General features: G+C 46.3%; 1 protein-coding gene across 3 annotated transcripts in view; it reads left to right on the top strand.

The window, feature by feature from the left end:
* Nucleotides 1-27,234, top strand: part of ppp2r3b (protein phosphatase 2, regulatory subunit B'', beta) — a 216,949-nt gene that overhangs the window by 124,949 nt on the left and 64,766 nt on the right. For all 3 annotated transcript variants that reach the window (XM_072477286.1, XM_072477287.1, XM_072477288.1), the window contains 2 exons: nucleotides 5,426-5,529; nucleotides 14,570-14,672. In XM_072477286.1, coding sequence (XP_072333387.1) covers nucleotides 5,426-5,529; nucleotides 14,570-14,672 — 207 coding nt within the window. The remainder of the gene's footprint in view (nucleotides 1-5,425; nucleotides 5,530-14,569; nucleotides 14,673-27,234) is intronic.

Genomic DNA, 27,234 nt, shown 5'->3' with positions numbered 1-27,234 from the left:
ACAAAGATGTCAGTCAAGGCCCCAGCAATTTCCGCCCTTACTTCCCTCAGCATTCTGTGGTAAATCCCATCTGGCCCAGGAGACCTATCTACCTTAATGCCTTTTAAAAGTCCCAATATTTCTTGGCTCCTGCAGCTCCAAGAAAGACCCACTATTCAACGGCACTTTAGAACCATAGAATTCCTTCAGTGCAGAAGGAGGCCATTCGGTCCATCGCATCTGCACCAACCCTCTGAAAGAGGACACGACTGAGGCCCACTCCCTCGCCCTATTCCCGTAACCATATCTAACTTGCACGTCCCTGCACACTAAGGGGCAATTTAGGATGGCCAATCCACCTAATCTTAACTTCTTTGGACTGTGGGAGGAAACCCATGCAGACATTGGGAAGAAGTGCAAACTCCAGACAGGCAGTCACCCAAAGCTGAATTGAACCCGAGTCCCCGGTATTGTGAGGTTGCAATGCTAACCACTGTGCCACCGGTCTGCCCCATCGCTTTTTTTTTAGGCCTCTGCAAGGGACTCCCCATCAAATCATTTCCTGCACTACCGAGCTGGATCGGTGTTATAACCTGCCTACTTACCATTGGCTAGGACGATACCCAGATGTATTCCAGCCTGGTTTGGGGAAAACAAAAGGGGCCGTAGCCCGTATCCAAGTTGAACCAGGAGCCACGCCGCGCTATTTCCGGGCGCGCCCAGTGCCTTACGCCTTGCTCGAGAAGGTAGAAGGGGAGCTCACTCGTTTGGAGAGTTTGGGTATTATCAGGCCCGTCCGTTTTGCTGACTGGGCAGCACCAATTGTACCTGTAATGAAGCCAGATGCCACAGTTCGCTTGTGTGGCGACTATAAACTTACAGTGAATACGGTTTCCCGACTCGACCGATATCCAATGCCTCGCATAGAGGATCGCTACGCGAAACTTGCAGGTGGACTCTCGTTCACAAAATTAGATATAAGTCACGCCTACCTGCAGTTGGAGCTGGACCCTGCCTCCCGACCATATGTAACGATTAATACACACCGGGGCCTGTATGAATATACACGGTTGCCCTTTGGAGTATCCTCTGCCTGCGCAATTTTTCAACGTGTTATGGAGGGCATTTTGAGAGGTTTACCACGTGTGGCTGTCTACCTAGAAGACGTTTTGATTACAGGGACGTCGGAGCAGGAACATTTGGAAAATCTGGAGGCTGTCCTTGGACGCCTTTCGGAGGCTGGAGTCCGTTTACGTCGCACAAAGTGCGTATTTCAGGCAAAGGAAGTAGTCTACCTAGGTTATCGGGTGGACCGCGAAGGTCTGCACCCCGTCGCAGAGAAGATGCGTGCAATTCAACATGCCCCCGCCCCGACTGACACTTCGCATCTTTTCTCGGTCTCGTAAACTATTACTGGAAGTTCCTCCCCAATCTGGCAACTACGCTGGCCCCTTTGCACCTTCTGCTAAAGAAAAATCACACCTGGGTTTGGGGTCAGCCGCAAGAAACCGCTTTCCGGCGGGTAAAGCAACAATTGTCGTCGTCTGGGTTACTAACCACTATGATCCTGGAAAGCCTTTGCTCGTCACATGTGATGCATCTCCGTATGGTATTGGGGCCGTCCTGTCCCACAAGATGGAGAACGGGGCCGAGCGACCGATAGCTTTCGCCTCCCGCACATTGACTGCAGCGGAGAAAAAGTACGCGCAGATCGAGAAGGAGGGCCTGGCAGTGGTTTTTGCGGTGAAACGCTTCCACCAGTACGTGTACGGCCGCCATTTCACCATCGTGACTGATCATAAGCCTCTGCTGGGACTTTTCAGAGAGGATAAGCCAATACCGCCCATTGCATCTGCACGGATCCAGCGCTGGGCTTTGTTGCTTGCTGCATACGAGTATTCTCTGGAGCACAAACCAGGTACGCAGATAGCAAATGCCGACGCACTGAGCCGATTGCCTTTATCGACCGGCCCCATGTCGACCCCCACGACCGGTGAGGTGGTTGCAACCCTAAATTTTATGGACACCTTGTCTGTCACGGCATCACAGATCCGCGAGTGGACCCAGACGGAGCCAGTCCTGTCAAAGGTTCAGCACATAGTCCTGTATGGTGGGCAGCATAGACAGCTCCCAGGCGAGTTGTGGTCATTTTCCTCCAAGCTGTCAGAATTCAGCGTGGAAGACGGCATCCTCTTGTGGGGGACGCGTGTGATTGTCCCGGAAAAAGGCCAGGAGCTGATACTAACAGACTTGCACAATGGGCATCCAGGCGTGACCAAAATGAAAATGTTGGCCCGGAGTTATGTCTGGTGGCCAGGCCTCGACACCGACATTGAGAAGGTGGCCCAAAACTGCTCCATTTGCCAGGAGCATCAGAAGCTTCCGCCGGCCGCGCGCCCCTACATCACTGGGAATGGCCAGGGCGGCCTTGGGCACGCTTGCATGCAGATTTCGCAGGCCCTTTTCAAGGATCCATGTTCCCTCTACTAATTGACGCCCAGTCCAAATGGCTAGAGGTGCATAAGATGCAGGGGACAACGTCCTGCGCAACAATTGAAAAGAGGCGTTTATCGTTTAGTACGCATGGCCTCCCTGAGGTGCTGGTCACGGATAACGGCACTCCATTCACGAGTGAGGAATTTGCGAGGTTCACGAAGATGAACGGCATCCGCCATATCCGCACTGCCCCATACCACCCGGCTTCTAATGGGTTGGCAGAGCGCAGTGACTGGGGTAGCTCCCGCAGAACTCCTAATGGGCCGGAGACTTCGCACCCGCCTTAGTATGGTTTTCCCGGACATTGGCGCAAAAGTACGCCGCACACAAGAACGGCAGGGACAGGGATTTTCTCGGCATCGGCCGATTCGGCAGTTTGCGCCCGGTGACCTAGTGTTCGTTCGGAATTTTGCTGGTGGTGCCCAATGGGTTCCTGGTGTAATCCTTCGCCAAACGGGCCCTATATCTTACCAAGTGCAAGCCCAGGGTTGTCTCCAGCGAAAACATGTAGACCACGTTCGGTCCAGAAGACTATTCCCTCAAAAGATTCCCCGCCCCCGGAGCTCATTTCAACAGCCGCAGAGACAAGGGAAGGTAGTCCTCACAATCTTCCACTGGTGCCTCACTCGAAACCTGCGCAGGTCGTTACGGGACCGAATGGAGATAGAGACGCTGACATGACGGAGGCAGCAGACTCTGACTCCGAGATGGAGACACAGGATGCATCAGAGGGGGAATCCTCGGGTCCACGGGCCGTGGATGTACAACCGTTGCGCCGTTCATCACGGAAGCGCCGGTCTCCGTCTCGTTACACGCCGCCTGATCCAACGCCGCGTGCAAATGGTGTCCGGCCTGCGGCCAAACGAGTCCGACGCCCTCCTTCGCCAGGGTCTTCGGTGGATTCCTTGGACTTTGGGGGAGAGGGATGTTATAACCTGCCTACTTACCATTGGCTGGGGACTAATGACTGTCCCACAATCCTGTGGGAGTATGAGCTTCCCCAATGAGGGGGCGGAGAAACCACTAGTAAACTCCTAGTATAAATAAAGCTGGCCAGTTCAGGAACCAGCAGGAAGAAGTATGTAGCAAGGGAAGTTACTGCTACTGTTATGTATATATGTTATAGTAAATAAATGTTATTACTTTGCATCCTTAAAACTCGTGCTGGATTCTTCGTGGCCCTTACAAAAATCGGGTGCAATTTTTAAAAGCAGTGGCGAACCTTCAACCCCCCCCCCCCCCCCAAACGAGACTCCGAGGTACCATCATGGCTGGTTCACGACTTTGTGAACCAGTACCAAACGGTTGAGGCCTATCTAGCAAGGCCGGTGAATCCTGGGCCATGGCTGAATTGAGCAAGCACATATCGATTGATATTTATTGTCACATTTAAATGAGCCTAATGGTTCATTTAAATGTGTGCCGCCTGAATCTCGTCTAGCAAGAGCACGATCCAGATCACAATGCGAGATTCAACTCGCGAGACGTTACGGCATCGCGAATCTCAATGCAAGCCTCTCGGGAGATTCAGCGGCCTCGTCCCAACACCAAATCGGGCGAGACGAGGCCGCTGAATAGCGCCCAGCCTTTGACATATTGTGTAGAGTTCTGGTCTCCATACTACTAGTAGAGTATTGAAGCTGGAGGAAGAGTGGAAAAGATTTACAATAATACAACCAGGATTGATTCATTGTACCTATCGAGGCAACATGGTAGCACAGTGGTTTGCACAGTTGCTTCACAACTCCAGGGTCCCAGGTTCAATTCCCAACTTGGGGGGTCACTGTCTGTGCAGAGTCTGCACATTCTCCCCGTGTCTACGTGGGTTTTCTCCTGTTTCCTCCCACAGACCAAAGATGTGCAGGTTAGGTGGATTGGCCATGCTAAATTGCCCTGGGTGTCCGGAGGGGTTGGATGGGGTTGCTGAGTTACGGGGATAGGTTAGAAGTGTGGCTTAAATGGGGTGCTCTTTCAAAGGGCCAGTGCAGACTCAATGGGCCGAATGGCCTCCTTCAGCATTGTAAATTCTATGAGGCAGATTTTTAAATTGGGGGCTCTTTCTGTGGAAAACAGAGAAAACAAGAAATATTTAAGGGATTCAATCGATTGGATATGGAATAACTTGTTTGCTGTCCAGAACAATGGTACAAGATACACGATACCGATAGAATTTGGAATGATTTTTACACGAGTGGTATGGAGCCCAGTGTTTGAAGCATTAACACTACCAAGCTAAAGCTTGATGCAGTGAGAGGAGGAGGTTTGTGTAGAATATAAATACTTGGGCCTGGTGGCCTGTTTCTGAGCAGTACGTTTTTTAAATTTCATTCATGGGACATCCGCATCACTGTTAATGTATTGCCCATCCCCATTTGCCTTTTGAGAAAGTGGTGGTGAGCTACCTTCTTGAACAAAACTTGGGGTTTGCTCAGCCATATCCGAAGGCAGTTTAAGTGTCACCACGTTGCTGTAGGTCTGGATTCACCTTGGCCAGACTGGCTAAGGACAGCAGATTTCTTTCCCTGAAGAAGATTTGTGAGACAGATGGGTTTTCACTGACAATCCAATGGCTTACTGGTCAGCATTACTCATACTAGCATTATATTCCAGAATTATATAATGAATTGAGTTTGAATTTCCAATTGCTAAGGGTTTTGAACACCCACATACATATTTCCGATCATCCATCAAATCAGTCACTGTCTACTTTGAGTTCCTTACCTCTCTCTTCACTTTTCCTGCTCTAGTCAACCTGTAATAGTTGCGAGGAATCGTCCAAGACCTAAAATCTTGTTTTTCTGCAGGTCCTGTTACGTAATCCTTTTTTTTTCTTCAAATTTTGTCTTTGCTGTATTACTATTTGTTTCACTTTAACCAACGTAACCTTTCTGTCGCTATCAATTAAGGTTCTAGGTTAAATGATCAGCTTATGATTTGTCTTGTTTGACAGGTTTGTGACTGCCCTCTGTACTGGAAAGCCCCATTGTTTTGTGCTGCTGGAGGAGAAAGAACAGGATATGTCTCTGTTCACAAGTTTGTCGCAATGTGGAGAAAGTAAGTGTTTATTCTCTCGCATGTTGTTCCATTCTGAGTAGCGACTGGGCTTGTTTCTTCCTTTTAGTGAACAGACTTGAATTTAGATTTTGAGTTAATTAGAAACGGGGTGGGGCAACACCACCACATCAGATACCAAATTAATTTTCGTAAGTTTGTGATTTTGGTGCAACAGCAAATAGGGTGAAGTATAGGCACTGAACCAACGCTGAAGCTAGAGCTTCAAGACTGAGATCACACAAGTAAACAAAAATTGTGGAACCACCAGTGTTAATTTCCTTTGCTTCTGTGGAAGATTGTGTATTTGAAATTAAACTATATTGAAGAGGAAAAATTCTGAGTACTTTAACTTTCAGTCATGAGGTTTCGGAGCTATAACCCACTCAAATGTTACAGTCCCCAAGAGATTGATCATTTTAAAAAGATATACGAATTTCCCAATGGAAATAATTGCACAAGATTTCATGTTTTGAGACTTCTACTGTAACAAACAAACTAAGATCAACATCATCTGAACATTATTTAGTGGCAACTAATGCAGTAAACTAAGAAAAGATACCTTCCCATTAACTAATTAGCACAACCAAAAGTCCCGCACCACCTTGATGCATTTACACCACACTGAGCAGATATGTAGCTTTGTACATAAAGTTCCAAACGCCTGCTGGCTTTCCAACAGGATTCCTTCCCCTGCCACACCACGACGAGTCTTCCGGTGTCTTTTCAAAAGTCCCTTCACTCAATTTCCTTAGCATCATTGAAGTTTTCCAGCAGCAAGACACCCTCTGGCGATTCCTTGGACTTAAAATCTCTGCAAGCTTCATCTCTTCAACCGTTCTCACCAGCATTCTACTTGGAGGTTCACACAAAATCCTGCTTTTCCCTCGCTTGGCACAGCATCAGCTGTTTCTGATCTTCCTCCCTAGGTCTCTCTCAGTCTGAGTCTGTGTCCAGAAAGACCAGCTGTTCCTCTTCCCCCCCCCCCCTTTTTTTTTTCTTTGTTAAGATGTGATGACTGATACTGGGGTGAGCTGTAACCTGGGCCTCTTGTCCCCATGACAGTAGGATTTTCATCCCCCATTCCAGGACATTGTTTTATCTTAACAAAGTGGCTAGTTATATTTTAATTTTAATTTAAGTCTTGCATTAATGACAATACTTCAAAGCGAGTATAAAGTCAAATATCACACTGATATTATAATTATTTGACCTTTTCTCAATTCATGCAGCTGTAAAATACTCCACAATCTTTTTATCCCTTCACAAATGAGAATTTGAGGAAATATATAGCCTAATTGGGGACTATTACGGAGGTGACAGTTGCATAAAATTCCAATTGGTCTCGAGACTGGCAACTTTGACATGGTTTTTCCCAAGAATATTTTCAACCTTTCAAAACTTTGTCTCCAGATTATCCTAAAATGAGGAGAAATTTCTTCACTCAAAGGGTTGTGAATCTTCGGAATTCCCCACCCCATACAATTGTGAATCTTGCATTGCTGACGATACGACCATAGTGGGCCGGATCTCGAATAACGACGAGTCAGAATACAAGCGGGAGATAGAGAACCTAGTGGAGTAGTGTAGCGACAACAATCTCTCCCTCAATGCCAGCAAAACTAAAGAGCTGGTCATTGACTTCAGGAAGCAAAGTACTGTACACACCCCTGTCAGCACCAACGAGGCCGAGGTGGAGATGGTTAGCAGTTTCAAATTCCTAGGGGTGCACATCTCCAAAAATCTGTCCTGGTCCACCCACGTCGACGCTTCCACCAAGAAAGCATAACAGCGCCTATACTTCCTAAGGAAACTAAGGAAATTCGGCATGTCCACATTGACTCTTACCAACTTTTACAGATGCACCATAGAAAACATCCTATCGGGCTGCATCACAGTCTGGTATGGCAACTGCTCGGCCCAGGACCGCAAGAAACTTCAGAGAGTCGTGTACACCGCCCAGTCCATCACACGATCATGCCTCCCATCCATTCATCCATTGACTCCATCTACACCTTCCGCTGTCTGGGTAAAGCGGGCAGCATAATCAAAGATCCCTCCCACCTGGCTTACTCACTCTTCCAACTTCTTCCATCGGGCAGGAGATACAGAAGTCTGAGAACACGCACAAACAGACACAAAAACAGCTGCTTCCCCACTGCCACCAGACTCCTAAATGACCCTCTTATGGACTGATTTCATTAACACTACACCCTGTATGCTTCATCCGATGCCAGTGCTTATGTAGTTACATTGTATCTGTTGTGTTGCCCTATTATGTATTTTCTTTTATTCCCTTTTCCCATGTATTTAATGATCTGTTGAGCTGCTCGCAGAAAAATACTTTTCACTGTACCTCGGCACACGTGGCAATAAACAAATCCAATCCAATCCATTGTTGACTATCTTTATAAGGCTAGGATGGGCAGAATTTTGACTCTGGGAATCGAGGATATAGGGAGTACTGGAGACATGAATTCAAAGCCCATGATTACTCATGGTATTGAATGGCAGAGCAGGCTTGACAGACCATATGATCTACTCCTCCTATTTCTTATGTGTGCTTGTATGGAATGAGCACGCTCTAAACAGAATGCCTGTTAGCATGTTCTTTGAAATGTGAATTACTTTTTCCCCCTTGTAAAACTTTCTGCTTTTAAGTAGTTTTAAACTATAATTGAAATCAGATTCTACCACATGACTTGCATCTTGCTAATTCCAATATCTTGGTTCTCGTAACCACCTTTCAGAGTAGGAGCTTCTACTGCCACAGTTTTTTAAATATAATGTTTTGAGCTATATTGTAGCCACGTAAAATGGCTGCTTCCCTATTAATTTGGCCAAAACCCGATTTAAAATGGCTAACCGAAAAGGCTGATGGGAAAAGCAGGCAACAGGACACAAACGGACAGCTGCAGGCAGAATATCATATTTGGCTCTGGGGAAGTCGGCCCAGATCGATACTCAGGACTATTAACAGCCCATCAACCCAGACAGCTGCAGTTATACTCAGGACTATTAGCAGCCCATCAACCCAGACATCTGCAGTTTAATCGGCTATCCCCGGGAACAATTGCAACATATTAGCAATTGAATACCGGGCCAGACCTGTCGGCGCCTGCAGTGGCCGAAACAAAGGCAGGTGAACGACCACCCCCGGATCGGGGAATCGCCTCGCAATTGGACGTATCAAACCCAGTGATTGGGAACAAGTCCAATCACTTGGGACTCGGGGTCAAGGGCCGCCCCGAGAGGCGGGAAGCCCCTGGGCCCTATAAAGTGAGGGGCCAAGTTCAGATCTCGCTCTCTCTCCCTTCCTCGTCTGCTCGAGACCTTCGCAAGAACATTAACCAGCAACTGTAAGTTTGAATCCAGCGATCGCTATCCGATAAAGACTCCTAGCCATCGACCCGTATCAGCCTTTTTGAATCCCGCGGGCCAGATCCGATTCGATAAGCCATTCGTTTCCCTGACCTGGTGGGCTCTTCCTAAAGTTAAGTATTGGCCAGTAGTGATAGGTTTCTATATAGATAGTAGGATTATTGTATAAACATTACTTGTTGTATATAATAAATGACCGTTGATTTCAATCTTACTAAGCGGTGTGCTGACTTATTAATCATAACCTGAGCTTGAACCACATGGCGGTATCAGAAAGATACCTGGCGACTCGTGAGCAAAGGTGACATAATCAGAGCAAATAAACTAAGGCTAAAAAGAGCAACAATATTATTACAGACCATTATGTATTAGTTCATGACAAGCTTCTGATGTGGCGAGGTGAGATGTTCCACCAAATGAGAGTACAATTCTTTTTCTTTTGTTTTCTTTTTAAATTTAGAATACCCAATTCATTTTTTCCAATTAAGGGGCAATTTTAGCATGGCCAATCCACCTACCCTGCACATCTTTGGGTTTGTTGCTCTCTTTATTTGATTCTAAATATGGCGGTCAATATGATCGCCTTCCTTAATCCTAATTACGTTTGCTTTAGAGTCGCCAGGTATCTTTCGATACCGCCACAAAGTTCAAACCCGAATACTGATCAAAGAGCCGGTACACCAGTTAGTTAGTTCAAAGTCAATACTGTTTATTTACATACACAGCAATATCTACTCGTGCACGAAATACTACAAACTAAACTATCTCTACGCTAACGCCTATATTTAGCTTCGGGTGCCCACTCAGTCAGAGGAACAGTGGTTGTTCGGATCTGAGGCTGCTGGGGTCGAAGTGTTACAAGAGAACAGCTAAGGTCGTCCATCTGGTAGCGAGCGCCGACCTTGGACTTACTTGCTTCTGGTGTAGCTGGTGGAAGGGTCTCTCCGCTTTGAGAGCCGATTCCAAGAGAGCGATTCTCTCCTGGGGCCTTCTTTTTATACCTGAAAGGGCTTCGCGCGCTTTTGGGCGGGCCTTGAACTTGGCCCCAATCAATTGGGCCGTATCTTGATCACTCGTACTGATCTTGACCAATAAAGGGGTGGGTGCCCTGATGGCTGGGCGTGTCCTCGGTGGCCGTTGGCCTGGCTTTGTTTGTGCTTTCAGTTTGGGGAACTGGCGCCGCGAAGTCTGGAGCCAGATCGGTTACTTGAGTATCTCCCCTTTGTTCCCGGAAATGGGGCATCAATATGCTAATAGACCTGCAGTTTCAGCCTCGTCTGGCAGCTGCGGTTCGAATACACGTACAGGCTCTGTGCCTGCTTGTTTTCTTAGCATTGTCAATAGTTCCCTGCAATCTTTGCAAACATCCATTTTGTATTCTGGAAGTGGCCATCCCAGATGGCTACAGGTTGTGCGGGCGAAACCCACGCAAACACGGGGAGAATGTGCAAACTCCACATGGACAGTAATCCAGAGCCGGGATCGAACCTTGGGACCTCGGCACTGTGATGCAGCAGTGCTAACCACAGCACCACCGTGCTGCCCGTACAATTCTTTTCCCTTCCCTCGGAAGATGATATCATGCCAGGGTCCCTCTAGTACCATCTGTTCCGCATTATGCCTTCCAAGTGGCCATTCTCTTGTCATTCTACATTGCGGAGACGTTTATTTGTATCCCAGCTGATCCGCATGTACTTGTATAACTTTTGCATCTAGTCTTTTGCATGTAATTATGAATGGGAAATATAGCAAACGATGGTTTTTTTTGACTTCCAAACCAGAGAATATTTTAGGAGTTGCCCATTACTTCAGCTGAAAGTAACCATGTATAAAATTTCGGACCTTTTCTTAGTGCCACATACTTTATAGTTTTCATCCACCAAACGAAGACAGGATCATAAGATTGAAAGATACATGAATAGATATAGATTGAATACATTGAGTGATTTCTATTTTATCCGAAACTTAGAACTACCATCCATGGAACCCAACTGGTAAGTTACAAAGAACAAAGAAATGTACAGCACAGGAACAGGCCCTTCGGCCCTCCAAGCCCGTGCCGACCATGCTGCCCGACTAAACTACAGTCTTCTACACTTCCTGGGTCCGTATCCTTCTATTCCCATCCTATTCATATATTTGTCAAGATGCCCCTTAAATGTCCCTATCGTCCCTGCTTCCACTACCTCCTCCGGTAGCGAGTTCCAGGCACCCACTACCCTCTGCGTAAAAAACTTGCCTCGTACATCTACTCTAAACCTTGCCCCTCTCACCTTAAACCTATGCCCCCTAGTAATTGACCCCTCTATCCTGGGGAAAAGCCTCTGACTATCCACTCTGTCTATGCCCCTCATAATTTTGTATACCTCTATCAGGTCTCCCCTCAACCTCCTTCGTTTCAGTGAGAACAAACCGAGTTTATTCAACCGCTCCTCATAGCTAATGCCCTCCATACCAGGCAACATTCTGGTAAATCTCTTCTGCACCCTCTCTAAAGCCTCCACATCCTTCTGGTAGTGTGGCGACCAGAATTGAACACTATACTCCAAGTGTGGCCTAACTAAGGTTCTATACAGCTGCAACATGACTTGCCAATTCTTATACTCAATGCCCCAGCCAATGAAGGCAAGCATGCCGTATGCCTTCTTGACTACCTTCTCCACCTGTGTTGCCCCTTTCAATGACCTGTGGACCTGTACTCCTAGATCTCTTTGACTTTCAATACTCTTGAGGGTTCTATCATTCACTGTATAATCCCTACCTGCATTAGACCTTCCAAAATGCATGACCTCACATTTGTCCGGATTAAACTCCATCTGCCATCTCTCCGCCCAAGTCACCAGACAATCTAAATCCTGCTGTATCCTCCGACAGTCCTCATCGCTATCCGCAATTCCACCAACCTTTGTGTCGTCTGCAAACTTACTAATCAGACCAGTTACATTTTCCTCCAAATCATTTATATATATATACTACAAAGAGCAAAGGACCCAGCACTGATCCCTGTGGAACACCACTGGTCACAGCCCTCCAATTAGAAAAGCATCCCTCCATTGCTACTCTCTGCCTTCTATGGCCTAGCCAGTTCTGTATCCACCTTGCCAGCTCACCCCTGATCCCGTGTGACTTCACCTTTTGTACTAGTCTACCATGAGGGACCATGTCAAAGGCCTTACTGAAGTCCATATAGACAACATCTACTGCCCTACCTGCATCAATCATCTTAGTGACCTCCTCAAAAAACTCTATCAAGTTAGTGAGACACGACCTCCCCTTCACAAAACCGTGCTGCCTCTCACTAATACGTCCATTTGCTTCCAAATGGGAGTAGATCCTGTCTCGAAGAATTCTCTCCAGTAATTTCCCTACCACTGAAGTAAGGTTCACCGGCCTGTAGTTCCCGGGATTATCCTTGCTACCCTTCTTAAACAGAGGAACAACATTGGCTATTCTCCAGTCCTCCGGGACATCCCCTGAAGACAGCGAGGATCCAAAGATTTCTGTCAAGGCCTCAGCAATTTCCTCTCCAGCCTCCTTCAGTATTCTGGGGGTAGATCCCATCAGGCCCTGGGGACTTATCTACCTTAATATTTTTTAAGACACCCAACATCTCGTCTTCTTGGATCACAATGTGACCCAGGCTATCTACACCCCCTTCTCCAGACTCAACATCTACCAATTCCTTCTCTTTGGTGAATACTGATGCAAAGTATTCATTTAGTACCTCGCCCATTTCCTCTGGCTCCACACATAGATTCCCTTGCCTATCCTTCAGTGGGCCAACCCTTTCCCTGGCTACCCTCTTGCTTTTTATGTACGTGTAAAAAGCCTTGGGATTTTCCTTAACCCTATTTGCCAATGACTTTTCGTGACCCCTTCTAGCCCTCCTGACTCCTTGCTTAAGTTCCTTCCTACTTTCCTTATATTCCACGCAGGCTTCGTCTGTTCCCAGCCTTTTAGCCCTGACAAATGCCTCCTTTTTCTTTTTGACGAGGCCTACAATATCACTCGTCATCCAAGGTTCCCGAAAATTGCCGTATTTATCTTTCTTCCTCACAGGAACATGCCGGTCCTGTATTCCTTTCAACTGCCACTTGAAAGCCTCCCACATGTCAGATGTTGATTTGCCCTCAAACATCCGCCCCCAATCTATGTTCTTCAGTTCCCGCCTAATATTGTTATAATTAGCCTTCCCCCAATTTAGCACATTCATCCTCGGACCACTCTTATCCTTGTCCACCAGTACTTTAAAACTTACTGAATTGTGGTCACTGTTACCGAAATGCTCCCCTACTGAAACATCTACCACCTGGCCGGGCTCATTCCCCAATACCAGGTCCAGTACCGCCCCTTCCCTAGTTGGACTGTCTACATATTGTTTTAAGAAGCCCTCCTGGATGCTCCTTACAAACTCCGCCCCGTCTAAGCCCCTGGCACTAAGTGAGTCCCAGTCAATATTGGGGAAGTTGAAGTCTCCCATCACCACAACCCTGTTGTTTTTACTCTTTTCCAAAATCTGTCTACCTATCTGCTCCTCTATCTCCCGCTGGCTGTTGGGAGGCCTGTAGTATACCCCCAACATTGTGACTGCACCGTTCTTATTCCTGATCTCTACCCATATAGCCTCACTGCCCTCTGAGGTGTCCTCTCGCAGTACAGCTGTGATATTCTCCCGAACAAGTAGCGCAACTCCGCCTCCCCTTTTACATCCCCCTCTATCCCGCCTGAAACATCTAAATCCTGGAACGTTTAGCTGCCAATCCTGCCCTTCCCTCAACCAGGTCTCTGTAATGGCAACAACATCATAGTTCCAAGTACTGATCCAAGCTCTAAGTTCATCTGCCTTACCCGTAATGCTCCTTGCATTAAAACATATGCACTTCAGACCACCAGACCTGCTGTGTTCAGCAACTTCTCCCTGTCTGCTCTGCCTTAGAGCCACACTGTCCCTATTCCCTAGTTCTCCCTCAATGCTCTCACCTTCTGACCTATTGCTCCCGTGCCCACCCCCCTGCCATACTAGTTTAAACCCTCCCGTGTGACACTAGCAAACCTCGCGGCCAGGATAGCACTGATTCAATAACACTGATTGTAATCATAGATTGATATTCTGACATTGAGTATCTAGGGATGGGGTAAGAAGCTCGTTACTGTACCCTTATTGAAAACATTTGAAAATTAACTTTGGCAGGGGAAACTCAATATGATGATTCAAATTACTTATTATCTAGTGGACTTAATTGGCCAAAGTGACTTGTCGCATACACGTTTTTAGACCAACTAGTTAAATAATGGTTTTGTGGTAAACAGAAATGTGAAGAGTAGGCTGGAAAGAGAGCAAGGCAGGTCTGCATTTTGTTTTTGCATAACTTGTGACCGGTGGGAAATGCCTATTGTCCTCTTGCAGGCTGTCCACTGTGAACAATAACTTCACTTTTGTCATTTATGCTTGCTATATGTGGTACGCACACATTTGTGATGTGGGACAGCATTCAGCTTCCCAACCAAGAATGGAGTAAACTTGTTAGAGAAATATGTAAATGATTTCCAATTTTGAGGGTGGGAAGTCAACTGACTAAAATTATACTGCAGCACGCAATGTGATAGAAAGCCCCCCCCCCCAAGTATTGGAAATAAATATCTTTCTTCTTAAAAATTGTAGGATCTTGCAAAACTGCCATGATGATGCATCTAAATTCCTATGCCTCCTGGTAAAGCCTGGATGTAATTACTTAGAGCAAGAGGACTTCATTCCATTGATACAGGTTCTGCATTTTATTTCAGACTTTTGTTTTTTCAAAGCATTTTGTGGGATGGTACCAATGTTCATCTATACAGTGCAGATGTTGTGAGGAATAAACAGAGTTGAGCATATTCTTTGGAAGGGTAACTTGAAATATTCTGGAAGACAACTATATCATGCGTGTTGCTTTTTGAAATTCTTCAACGGCTTCCTTTTAAAATAAGATTGAATTATTTTTGAGTTAACTAGACTGTTAAGTGATTTAGCAATGCTAAGCTTACGGTGATGGCAAATGGGAAAAGAGCAGTAACTAACAGAATTCTGTTCTGCCTTTGTTAATATTTCACGATATATATGTGAATATTTCACAATATGCGTGAATCTTTAGGAGAAGAGTAAATTGCCATATTTGCCACTGATACCAAGCTGACTAATATAACAAACAACAATCCCAGGAAATTCGAAAATACGCTAAGAGTAGCATATACATATTTAAATTGGTAACAGGGAAGGTATGTGCATTAACAAATGTGGCATGGGATTAGTTTTTTGTTTACATTTACTTACTAAAAGTCAACATCAACTGTTGTCAATAAAGCCACACTGAGTAACCTCGACTATATTTAAATGCAGAGCTGAGGCGATGTGTCACGATCCCTGTGGGGGAGCTGTAAGCCAAAATACCAAATTTATCATTCAACCTCCAAATGAAGAAATTAGCAGCATGTAACTTGAACTAAATGTTTTTATTGACATTTTTACATTTTATACACTGTATATTCAACAAGGGTATGTGCTCGGTTATAATATTCAAGGCTTTTCCCTCTGTATTGATCCACATCCCACCCCCTCATTCAGGGTCCTTTCCTGAGTCGCTGATTATACAGTGGACAGTTCTATTTACATGTGTGCGGTGTTCCCTCCCACCTCACTTTCAGCATTTCTTTGGGGGTACTGTTTCTTGTGGCCTTGTTCTAAGCCTCCTGATATCTGGGGCGGAATCTCCCCCCCCCCCCCCCCCGCCACACCGGGTGGGAGAATCGCCCAGGCGCCACGCGAGTCCCGCCACGCCGTCCCGACGCCCGCACGCGATTCTCCCGCCCCCCTACCGGCGCGGCGCGAATCACGGCTGGCCGCTGGGAGAATCGCCGCTTGCCGTTGGTAATGGGCAAGCGGCGATTCTCCGGCCCGGATGGGCCGAGCGGCCTGCCGAACACGACAGGTTCCTGCCGGCGCCATCCACACCTGGTCGCTGCCGGCGGGAACAGCGCGGGAATGCTGGGGGGGGGGGGGCGGCCTGTGGGGGGGGGCGAGGGGGGTTCCTGCACGGGGGGGGGGGCTCAAAAGGGGTCTGGGTCGCGATCGGTACCCACCGATCGGCGGGACGGCCTCTCTGAAGGAGGACCTCCTTTCCTCCGCTGCCCCGCAAGATCGATCCGCCATCTTCTTGCGGGGCGGCCGCGGGGAGGACGGCAACCGCGCATGCGGCGCCGGTCACGTCATTTACGCGGCGCCACTTTTACGCGGCGCCAAGGCCCGGCGCGCGTAAATGACGCGGCGCCGCTCCTAGCCCCCTGTGGGCGGGAGAATAGGGGGCTGGAATCGGCCTCCGACGCCGGATTCCGGTTTTCACTCCGGCGTCGGGACTTAGTCTCCCGATGGAAGAATTGCGACCATATTTCTGCTGTTTTCTGGCCTCTCTCTCTCTCTGTCTCTTCCCCCCCCCCCAAACCTCGCTCCATTGGCTGTTGGCCTCGAACAAGTCCCGGAACAAGTTGGTGAATGGCCTCCGTGTTTGTGGAAGCCACCCTCTGACCTTGGATAGTGAACTTGATCTTCTCCAGGTGGAAGAATTCCGACAGGCCCGCCAGCCTGTCTGCAGCTGTGGGTGGTGCTTCTGATCGGCAGCCGAGCAGGGTTCTCCCCCTGGCGATTAGTGAAGCCAAGGGAAGGGCGTTGGTCCTCTTCCCCATGAATTGATCTGGCTGGTCCGATACCACAAAGACTGCCACTCTTGGGCATCGCTCCACCCTCAACACTGCCAGCTTGGACATTGCCTTGCAGACAGCTGTCCAAAACTGTGGGTGTGGTTGGCCGGGCCTCCCTGGCACGGTTTACATTTGTCCTCCCACCACCGGGAAGAACCTGCTCATTCTGGTTCTTGTTAGGTGTGCTTTGTGCATGAGGAGGTGTAGTTAGCCCTGCTCTGTGCTTCGCTCCAGTCCCCACCCTCTTTCCATCTCTAGATTTTCTTCCCATTTTTCCTGTACTTCGTCCAGTGGGCAGGGTGTCCTTTCTAATAGTCATCCGTACAGATCCCTGCAGTTCCCACCCTCCCTAGCTGTCCGCGTCCAGTAGCTCCTCTAACATTGTGTTTCTAGGGGTCGGTGGGTAAGCTGTCATCTCTGACCTGTAGTTGTCGGAGTTTGTTTCGGTTAGGTATCTCCAGTCTCTCTAGGGTGACTAGTCTGTCCTCAATGTAAAAGTTTCTAACCATCGGTGTCCCTCATCCTGTCTCTACCTTGTTTCTCTCTACCCGCCCCCCACACACATACAAACGCCATAATCATCTTCTCTATCGAGTTGAAAAGGCCTTGGGAATGTAGATCGGAATGGACCTGAACAGGAACCTGAGCAGTACTTTCATCTTGATCATTTGTACCCTCTGCACCAGGGAGAGTGGTAGTGTAACCTATATCTGTAGATCCTTTTTCATTTCCTCTACCAGACTGGTCAGATTCCACTTGTGAAACCGTGTCCAGTCGTGGGCTATCTGGATCCCCAGGTAGTGGAATTTGTTTTGGCCTGGTTTGAATGGTAGTCCATCCAGGTCTGCCTCTCTCCCTCTCGGGTTCGCAGGGAATACTTTAGTCTTGCTCAGGCTGAGTTTGTAGCCCAAGAAAGCTCCAAACTCTCCCTGGAGCTTCATGATTCTTTCCATGCCCCTTTGCAGGTCTGAGATGTAGAAGAGCAGGTCATCCGCATAGAGCGAGATTCTGTGCTCTCTGTCTCCTCTTCGGATTGCATTCCAGTTTCTCGCTGCTCTGAGGGCGATCGCCAGCCGCTCGATTGCCAGGGCGAATAGGAGCGGGGACAGCAGGCATCCCTTGTGCGTCTGTGAAGCTGGAAGCATTCAGAGCTGGTGGCATTGGTCCGTACACTCGCCTTGGGGGCATTATACAGGAGTTTCACCATGAGGTGAACCCTGTCCCTTGCCCAAACTCCTCGAGTACCTCCAATGAGGTACTTCCACTCAACTCTGTTGAAGGCCTTTTCTGCGTCCAGGAAGACTATCACCTCTGGTGTTTTCTCCCCGGATGGGGTCATTATCACATTCAGCAGTTGTCTGATGTTCGCAGTTAGCTGTCTACCCTTAATAAAGCCTGCCTGGTCTTCTGCGACCACATCTAGTATGCAGTTCTCCAGCCGCTTAACCAGGTCTTTTGCGAGTATTTTCCAGTCTGCATTGAGCAGCAAATGCAGCGATTGGGCCTATGATGCGCATTCTGTTGGGTGTTTGTCCTTTTTGGGTATCAGCGATATAGAGGCTTGTGTTAGCGTTGGAGGCAGGTGCCGCTTGCTAGCAAGTCTGCGAACATCTGCTAGTGCGGGACCGGTGTCATCGCAAATGTTTTGTAGAAGTCTGCCAGGAACCCGTCGGGTCCCGGAGCCTTCCCTGCCTGCATGGAGCCGATGCTCTCCATGAATTTCCCAGTCCTAGTGATGCTTCCAGCCCCATCTGTCTATCGTCCCCCACGACTGGCATGTCCAGTCCATTGGGGAATAATTTTAATCATCAAGTCCCCGTTGAGGGGCTCGGACATGTACAGACCCTAGTCAAAGGCCTCGATCGCTTTTCCCTTTTTTGGTTCGGCTACTAGCCTGCCTCTGCTATAGCTATCTCCCTCATGGCTACATCTGCCTCATGGCTGCCTGCTTTCTCAGCTGGTGAGCCAGCAGTCGGCTAACCTTGTCTCCGTGTTCGTAGAAGGTCCCCTGTGTCTGGTGGAGTTGGTGCTTTGCTTTCCTGGTGGATAGCAGCTTGAAGACCATTTGTAGCTTTTTTCTCTCCGCCAGGAGCTACGTTTGGAGCCTCTGAGTATCTACTGTAGTGCTCCAGAATGGAGTCAATCAGTTGTTGCCGAGCCCCCCTCTTCCCTGTCCTTGAATGCCTTATTGGTGATTATTTCTCCTCTAATGACAACCTTCAGTGCTTCCCAAAACGAGGAAGGTGAGACCTCCCCGTTCTGGTTGTTAGTAACTTACTCGCGTATGACCTGTGATATTTTGTGTCAGCCAAAAGAGTTCTGCTAACCTCCATGTGGGGTGTTCATGTAATGTACATCCATGTAATGTGAAGTATGGTCAGAGATTACTATTGCAGTGTATTCTGCTCTGACGATCTCTGGAAGCACCAAATTCCCCACGGCAAAGGGTCTCATAGATTATCATAGAATTTACAGTGCAGAAGGAGGCCATTCGGCCCATCGAGTCTGCACCAGCTCTTGGAAAGAGCACCCTACCCAAGTCCACACCTCCACCCTATCCCCGTAACCCAGTAACCCCACCCAACACTAAGGGCAATTTTGGACACTAAGGACAATTTAACATGGCCAATCCACCTAACCTGCACATCTTTGGGCTGTGGGAGGAAACCGGAGCACCCGGAGAAAACCCACACACACACTGGGAGGATGTGCAGACTCCGCACAGACCGTGACCCAAGCCGGAATCGAACCTGGGACCCTGGAGCTGTGAAGCAATTGTGCTATTCACAATGCTACCGTGCTGCCCTACCGGTCTCCACCCGCATCGACTTCTATGTACTGGCAAGAAAAATGAGAATTCCTTCTCACCTGGGTGCATGAACTGCCATGGGTTCACTGCCCCCATCTGTTCCATAAACGTTCCCAGTTCTCTGGCCATGCCTGCCATTTTCCCCGTTCTGGGGTTTGATCTGTCTGTCAGTGGGTCCTGTCCACAGTTAAAGTCTCCCCCATGATCAGTCGGTGCATGTCTATGTCGGGGATTTCCGTCATATAATAATAATCTTTATTGTCACAAGTGGGCTTACATTAACACTGCAATCAAGTTACTGTGAAAAGCCCCTAGTCGCCACATTCCGGCGCCTGTTTGGGTACACGGGGATAATTCAAAATGTCCAATTCACCTAACAGTACGTCTTTTGGGACTTGTGGGAGGAAACCCACGCAGACACAGTCTGTAGGAACGTGCAGATCCGCACAGACAGTGACCCAAGCAGGAATCGAACTGTGGAGCTGTGAAGCAACAGTGTGCTACCGTGCTGCCCGATCTTGTTCCACGTTTCCGAGAGTGACCTGCTGAAGCCAGTCTAGAGCCCTTTTTCACCCCCCCCCCCCCCCCTCCCCCTTCTGTCTGTCCCTCTGCCTATCCGGCGCTGTGTCTTCCCCCGCCAAGCATACTCTCCCCCAATGGAAGATGCACCGCGGCCCCCCTCTCACTCATAACCTCCTGGCACTAGCTTTCCCGCTAGTCTGGTGGCCCTCCTCCCAGGGTCGATCTGACCCCCTACTACGTCCTCTGTGCTGATATCCCCACTATCTCCTCTTCACCCTCTCCTTCGCCCCCTCCTTTTTATGAGCTAGTTCCCTTGTTCACCGTGAAGGGGTGCAGTCCTGCCTCAAATTATCCATTGATTTCCTCCGCCTCCTCTGTGCGTTCCCCATCGCTGCCTCTCTTGCTATCTATCCAAACTGTTCTTACAGACGAACCCATCTGCCTCTGCAAGGGCAGTAAAATAATGTTACTGGCCCAAATATACTACCCAGAGCTTGGCTGGGTATAGTATTCCGAATCTAATTTTGCTTTTACATAGGGCTGTCTTTGAATGACTAAATTCCGCCCTGCGCTTTGCCAGGTCCACCCCAATGTCCTGGTAGACTCTGATTTTATGTCCCTCCCAGTTGCATGCCTTTGACTGTCTGGCCCAGCAAAGGATCCTTTCCCGGTCCTGGTATTTGTGCAGCTCGACTGCTGCCCCACCTTGGGTTTTGGTCGGAATGACATGTGATCTCTGGTTGCTTGGGGAAGCTGTCCCTTCCCACTAGGTTGCCCAGCATTATGGCCATGTAGTCGATCAGGTTCCTGCCCTCGATTCCCTCTGTGTAGAAATCTACCATGCGGTTTAAGTGTAGTCTCGTATACACTTCAAAACTCAGTAGAAATTTAAGTTGCACTTCTTGGATGCAAAATAAAAATCTTTTGTTGTGTCTATTGATTATAATTGAAAGACTGAAATCTTCTTGTGGTTACAAATCAAATGTTCTCAATAAGCCCTGCCAGCAGAAGACTTAAAGAGATATAATTGGCTTAATGCTTTACAAACAGATTTAACTTTCAAAATACAATGATGGTTGCTTGCTCAAAGCAAAACAGCTTGCACAGACTTTAAGAGTTAGAGTGGAAATATGAAAATATGAAATGAGGATAGCAAATAGTTCGGTAAAAGGTATAGAGTGATCCTGGATGGAAAATGTAAGCCCGGACCTTTATGTTTAAGGAGAATGCCTGACTCCATCTGTGCCTACCCCTGCAATGTGCTGATTGGCTTGGATGGGTCTCAAATGCATTTGGTTAGATGGTTAGTTGTCAATCATCAATGTGCAACATATATGCGGATATGTTGCATCTTTGGGTACTTTCTATGTGTTGGAATGTGATTTACACTTTTAATCAATTCTAGCTTTTACTGGTTTTACTGCTGACTGCACTGTTATCTGTATTCTGAACAATGGTGGATTCATGTAGTCATGGTGCTTATTTTGATCTTGATCAGATTGTGGTATAGTTGCATAACTTCTGCAATTCTGTTGATTAGAACAATGGATAGTTTATAATGTCAATTTAACCTTTCTGTAAAATGTTGCATAAGCTTTAGCTAGCCTTTAGATGTTTCAAATTCTGCGCTTTGCCATTGCAAATCCTGCAAGCTGTGTGTTTTTGTAATCTAAGTTATGCTTGAAGTTTTATGATGAAGTCCATTTTAAAATGGATTTTAAACTGGGCTTTTAGTATTTACATTAAAATGGCTAAATCAATGACCTTTTTAACCTATCAGAATTAGCTGGTTCCCTTCACTCTGGCAGTCCCCACTATTCGGATGTTCTGCCGCCTCGACCAATTTTTGTGGTCCTCGACCTTCCCTTTCAGGCTCCTCTGGGCCGTCACCAACCTCTTGATTTCGGCCTCGAGCGACGATTTAGTGGCTCTGGTCCATTGATGCTTTTTCCAGCTCCTTTATCATGCTCTGTTGGGCTTCCAGTCTCTTTTGCCGTCAAGACCCATCCACATGCGGCCAGCACCACCGCCACCTTGATAGCCGCCTTTATTTCGTCCTTGATGCCATCCCTCATTGCCTTCAGTTCCCTGGTGAGGAACGTCCACAGCAGCAGTAAAATTATCCAATTTTCAATCACTACTCTAACTTTGTCTTTTTGTTCTATTTGACTGGGTTAAGACACGTGGAGCTCCTTTTAAATGTGCCTTCTCTGGTCTCCTCTCCTGCAACTCCCCTTTGCTCCTTACAGTAATATATTTTTTGTCTGCCTTCTCCTGTTTGGCCATATAACCTTTTTATATAAATTTTCTTCCTGTTGGTACTGTTTCCCGATCAAGGGTCATCATGTAACATGGATCAGTATTTCAAGAGTATTACATTTAATTCCTTTCTAATTGATGCAAGGTCTTAAAAGACCTTTCAAAACATTCTTTTTTAAAAATAAATTTAGAGTACTCAATTATTTTTTTTCCAATTAAGGGGCAACTTAGCGTGGCCAATCCATCTAACCTGCACATCTTTTGTGTTGTGGAGGTGAAACCCACGCAGACACGGGGAGAATGTGAAACTCCACACTGACAGTGGCCCACGGCCGGGATTTGAACCCGGGTCCTCAGTGCCTAGGCAGCAGTGCTAACCACTGCCACCATGCTGCCCTCTTTCCAAACATTCTTAAAAACAATTACAGATTCCACAGAAGATTTAAAGACATTACAAACCTTCTTTACTGTACTGCTTCCAAGCCAAAGGACTTGCACTAAGGATTTGCCAGGCTCTTTAAGTAGAGGTGAAAGATATTAAGGCAGATACTGTTCAAAGAAGTGAAAGGATGTCTGCCCAGTGTCTGAAATGTCTCCAGTATCAATCAACACAGGGCGGCACAGTAGCACAGTGGTTCGCACTGTTACTTCACAGCGCCAGGGTCCTGGGTTCGATTCCCGGCTTGGGTCACTGTCTGTGCGGAGTCTGCACGTCCTCCCCGTGTCTGCGTGGGTTTCCTCCCTGGTGCTCTGGTTTCCTCCCACAAGTCCTGAAAGATGTGCTGTTAGGTGAATTGGACATTCTGAATTCTCCCTCCATGTACCCAAACAGGTAGCGTGGCGACTAGGGGATTTTCACAGTAACTTCATTGCAGTGTTAATGTAAGCCTACCTGTGGTACTAGTAAAGATTGCTATTATTAAATGAGCATCTGACCAGATATTCCTGCCATCACCAGGACTGCCACCTCCGCAACATTCCTTTGATTCTGCCCTGTCACAGCTCATCTGCTGCTGAAACCTTCATAAACTCTAGAATTGACTATTCCAATGTACTCCTGGACAGCCTCCCATGTTGTGCCTTCCATAAACCTGAGCTCATCCAGCATTCTACTGCCCATGCCCTAACTGCCACAAAATATCCATCCAGCACTCCCATCTTTGCTGACCTGCATTGGCTCCTGGTTAAACAATGCCTCATTTTCTTTTCTTTAAATCCATCCTTGTTTTCAAATCCCTTCATGGCTATACCTCTCCCTACCTCTAATCTCCTCCAGCTGCACAGCCCTCAATTATTTCTTGCCTCATGAGTAGCTGCAATTTTAAGCACTCCACCATTGGTAACTGTGCTTCATCCGCCAAGGAACTAAGCTCTGGAATTTCCTCCCTAAATCTATGTCTCTTTGCTTCTTTTCTCCTTAAGATGCTCCTTAAAATCTACCCCATTTGAGCTACCATATTGCCTTATATGCCTCTGATATCAAATTTTCCCCTAAAATTCTCCTGTAAAATGGACTTGGATTTTTTATTATGTTAAAAATACTGTATAAATGCAGGTTGTTTATCTCATTTGTTGTTTGTGGGATTATTTGCCAAAATAACAACAATGACAGCACTTCAAAATGAATGGCTGTGAAATGCTTTGGACTGGCCTGAGGATGTGAAAGATGCTATATAAATACAACTTATTTCTACTAAAGCAAATCGGTGCTGAGGTGCATAACAAATATTTGATAAGCGAGCTGAAGTTGTTCAATTTTGTCTGGATCACGTACTTTGAAGTAGCTTGTAAAATATTTTACAATATGGCCAGGAGAATTCTGCAGCTTATTGCTCTTGGTTATGAGTGACTTGCAGGTGTAAATCAATTTTAATTGTGCAGAGGTGGCATGGGGTATGATTGGGGTCTACAAAATGCTCAGATTATGAATGTAGATATGATTGCCATGTGTTATGGGCCAGGGTTTAGAGAACCCCAAAGTGTATCATGGAGTTCACCTGACCCACAACTTTTAATAGATTGTGGTATGGGGAGCACACGGCCCACTCTACAGGTGTGGTACAGCAGAAATGGGAAAGTATTTTTTTAAACAAAACAATGTTTATCCTATGAACTCAAGTTAACCTTTTTAAAACAATCTTAGCAACCATCAATTCAAATACAACCCCCAAAGAATACAACATTAAGTAAGCCTTAATAACTTCCCAAACAACATCCAGAAGACAAAAGAAACTCCTTTTAACAGAAGCACATTAGGTTTACATTCACTATTGAAAACATTTATAATTCTGAATTCACCAAATGATGAGATAGTCTTTTCATGGCAGAGAGATCAACAGTACACCTGCTTTGTCTGGCTTCAGCTCCAACACTGAAAACAAAACCAAAAAGACACAGACACACCCAAGCTTTTCTCAAAGTGAAACTAAAAAGCAGAGCCAGAGCTCAGCTCCACCCACACTCTGACATCACTGCAGTGACATGAGCAGCCAAACATTTCTTAAAGCGACATTCTCATGACACCTCCCTCCAAGAAAAAAAAATAAACCATCAACTTCAAGATGGTTTCATTTTTCACCATCTCACTATCCTTTAAGAAATGCATACAGTAAATATTCTTTTTCATTTCAAAAAACACCACACACAAACTGGTATAATAATATAGTCCATTTTGTTCTTCTTCCTCCAACCGAAATCCTTCTCAATTGACAGTCTCTTTGAACAAGAAGGTCTCTATACGATCCGTCCATTCCTCTACGCCTCGGCATTTCTCTTTAAAGTCAGATACTTTAGTTCTATCTGATCAGAGTCCCTTGTAATTCTCCAACACAAGAGCATTGGTTATCACACCTTTCAGGCCGTTAAATGCAGGTTGAAAGGCCGCTGTCTGCTGACATTTTCGACGTTTCTTCAGCAATTCCATCAGTGGAGCAACCACGCTACAAAAATTCTTCACCAATGTTCAATCAAATCCACTCATGCCAAGAACTTGCGTTATTTCCCGTCGTGTCGAGGGTATCGGAAACTCTTCAAGGAAAGTGACATGGGCTTTTCCAAATTCACTTTTGGCTAGGTTTATCACCAAACCTGCCTCCTGAAGTTGATCAAATAACTCCATCAGATGTTTTAAATGTTCTTTCCATGTCTGGCTGAAAATTACCAGACATCGATGTATACCGCACAATTGGGTAATCCTGAAACGACTTTGTTAGTTAACCGTTGAAATGTAGCTGGGGCGTTTTTCGTGCCAAATGGCATAACTTTGAATTGGTATTTACCATCTGGAGTCACAAAAGCTGAAATCTCCTGCGCCCTTTCGGATAAAGGTACCTGCCAGTAACCTTTAAGTACATCCAATTTGGAAATAAAAGCTGATTGTCCCACTTTCTCAATGCAATCCTCCTAACGTGGGATAGGATAAGAGTCCGTTCTTGTAACTGCATTAACCTTTCTATAGTCCACACACAACCGTTGGGTACTGCCTGGCTTTGGTACCATCACTATGGGTGAGCTCCATTGGCTGCAACCCACTTCAATTATGCCATTTTTAAGCATACTCTCAATCTCTTTGTTAACCTGTGCCAATTTTAATGGGTTAAGTCTGCATGGATGTTGTTTGATTGGAACAGCATTTCCCACGTCTACATCATGTATAGCCATTTTAGTACTTCCCAATTTATCTCTACAAACTTGCCCACGTGATATCAATAACTCTTTCAGGTCAGTCCGTTTTTACTCTGGAAGATAACTCAACAATTTATCCCAATTTTTAAGAACATCCTCATTTTCCAAAGGTATGTCAAATTCACAGTCATCTGGATTTGGTTCGTCACTTTGAGTTCGAATCATTAAAACCTCCTTTTTCTCCCCTTCCAAAGTACCTTTTAAGCATATTCCCATGACACACTCGGTGAGTCTTCCTTCTATCTGGTGTTTTTACCACATAATTCACCTCACTTAATTTCCTTTCAATCTGATAAGGTCCACAAAACCTTGCTTTTAAAGGTTCACCTACCAATGGTAACAGCTCTAAAACTTTATCTCCACAGGCAAAACTACGAACTTTGGATTTCTTGTCCGCTACCCGATTCATCATATTTTGTGCAACTTTTTAATGTTGCCTAGCCAATTCACCTGCTCTATTTAATCGTTCCCTAAAATTTGACACATAATCAAATAATGTAATTTCCAATTTCTCACTCACCAATTTTTCCTTAATCAATTTAAGTGGTCCTCTTACCTCATGACCAAAAATTAGTTCAAAGAGACTGAATTTGGTTGACTCATTAGGCGCATCCCTAATTGCAAACAGTACAAATGGAATTCCTTTATCCCAATCCTCTGGATAATCTTGACAATAAGCCCTCAACATTGTCTTTAATGTCTGATGCCACCTTTCTAACACTCCCTGCGATTCTGGATGGTACACAGTTGATTTAAATTGTTTTATTCCTAAGCTATCCATAACTTCTTTGAATAACCTTGAAGTAAAATTTGACCCTTGACCCGATTGTATTTCTGTGGGTAGTCCATATCTAGTAAAGAATTTAAGTAATTCCTCCACAACCTTTTTAGCTGTAATATTACGTACTGGAATGGCCTCTGGAAACCTAGTAGACACATCCATTATAGTCAAAAGATATTGATTCCCACTTTTTGTTTTTGGAAGCGGTCCTACGCAATCAATTAGGACCCTTGTAAAAGGTTCCTCAAATGCTGGAATGGGTATTAAGGGCGCTGGTTTTTTCACTGCTTGAGGTTTCCCTATCACTTGACATGTGTGACATGACTGACAAAATGTAACTACATCTTTATGTAGTCCAGGCCAATAAAAATGTTTTTGGATTTTAGCTTGAGTTTTCCTTATTCCCAAATGACCTCCCACTGGTACCTCATGGGCAATTCTCAACACCTCCTTTCTATACCCTACCGGCAATACTACTTGATGAACCTTTGCCCACTTTTCATCCGCCTGCATATGTAAAGGTCTCCCATTTTCTCATCAA

The sequence above is a fragment of the Scyliorhinus torazame genome, chromosome 15 (assembly GCF_047496885.1).
Source record: "Scyliorhinus torazame isolate Kashiwa2021f chromosome 15, sScyTor2.1, whole genome shotgun sequence".
In the NCBI taxonomy this organism is placed as follows: Eukaryota; Metazoa; Chordata; class Chondrichthyes; order Carcharhiniformes; family Scyliorhinidae; genus Scyliorhinus; species Scyliorhinus torazame.
The sequence above is the reverse complement of the archived record's forward strand: the minus strand, read 5'-3'. Positions and strand labels throughout refer to the sequence as shown.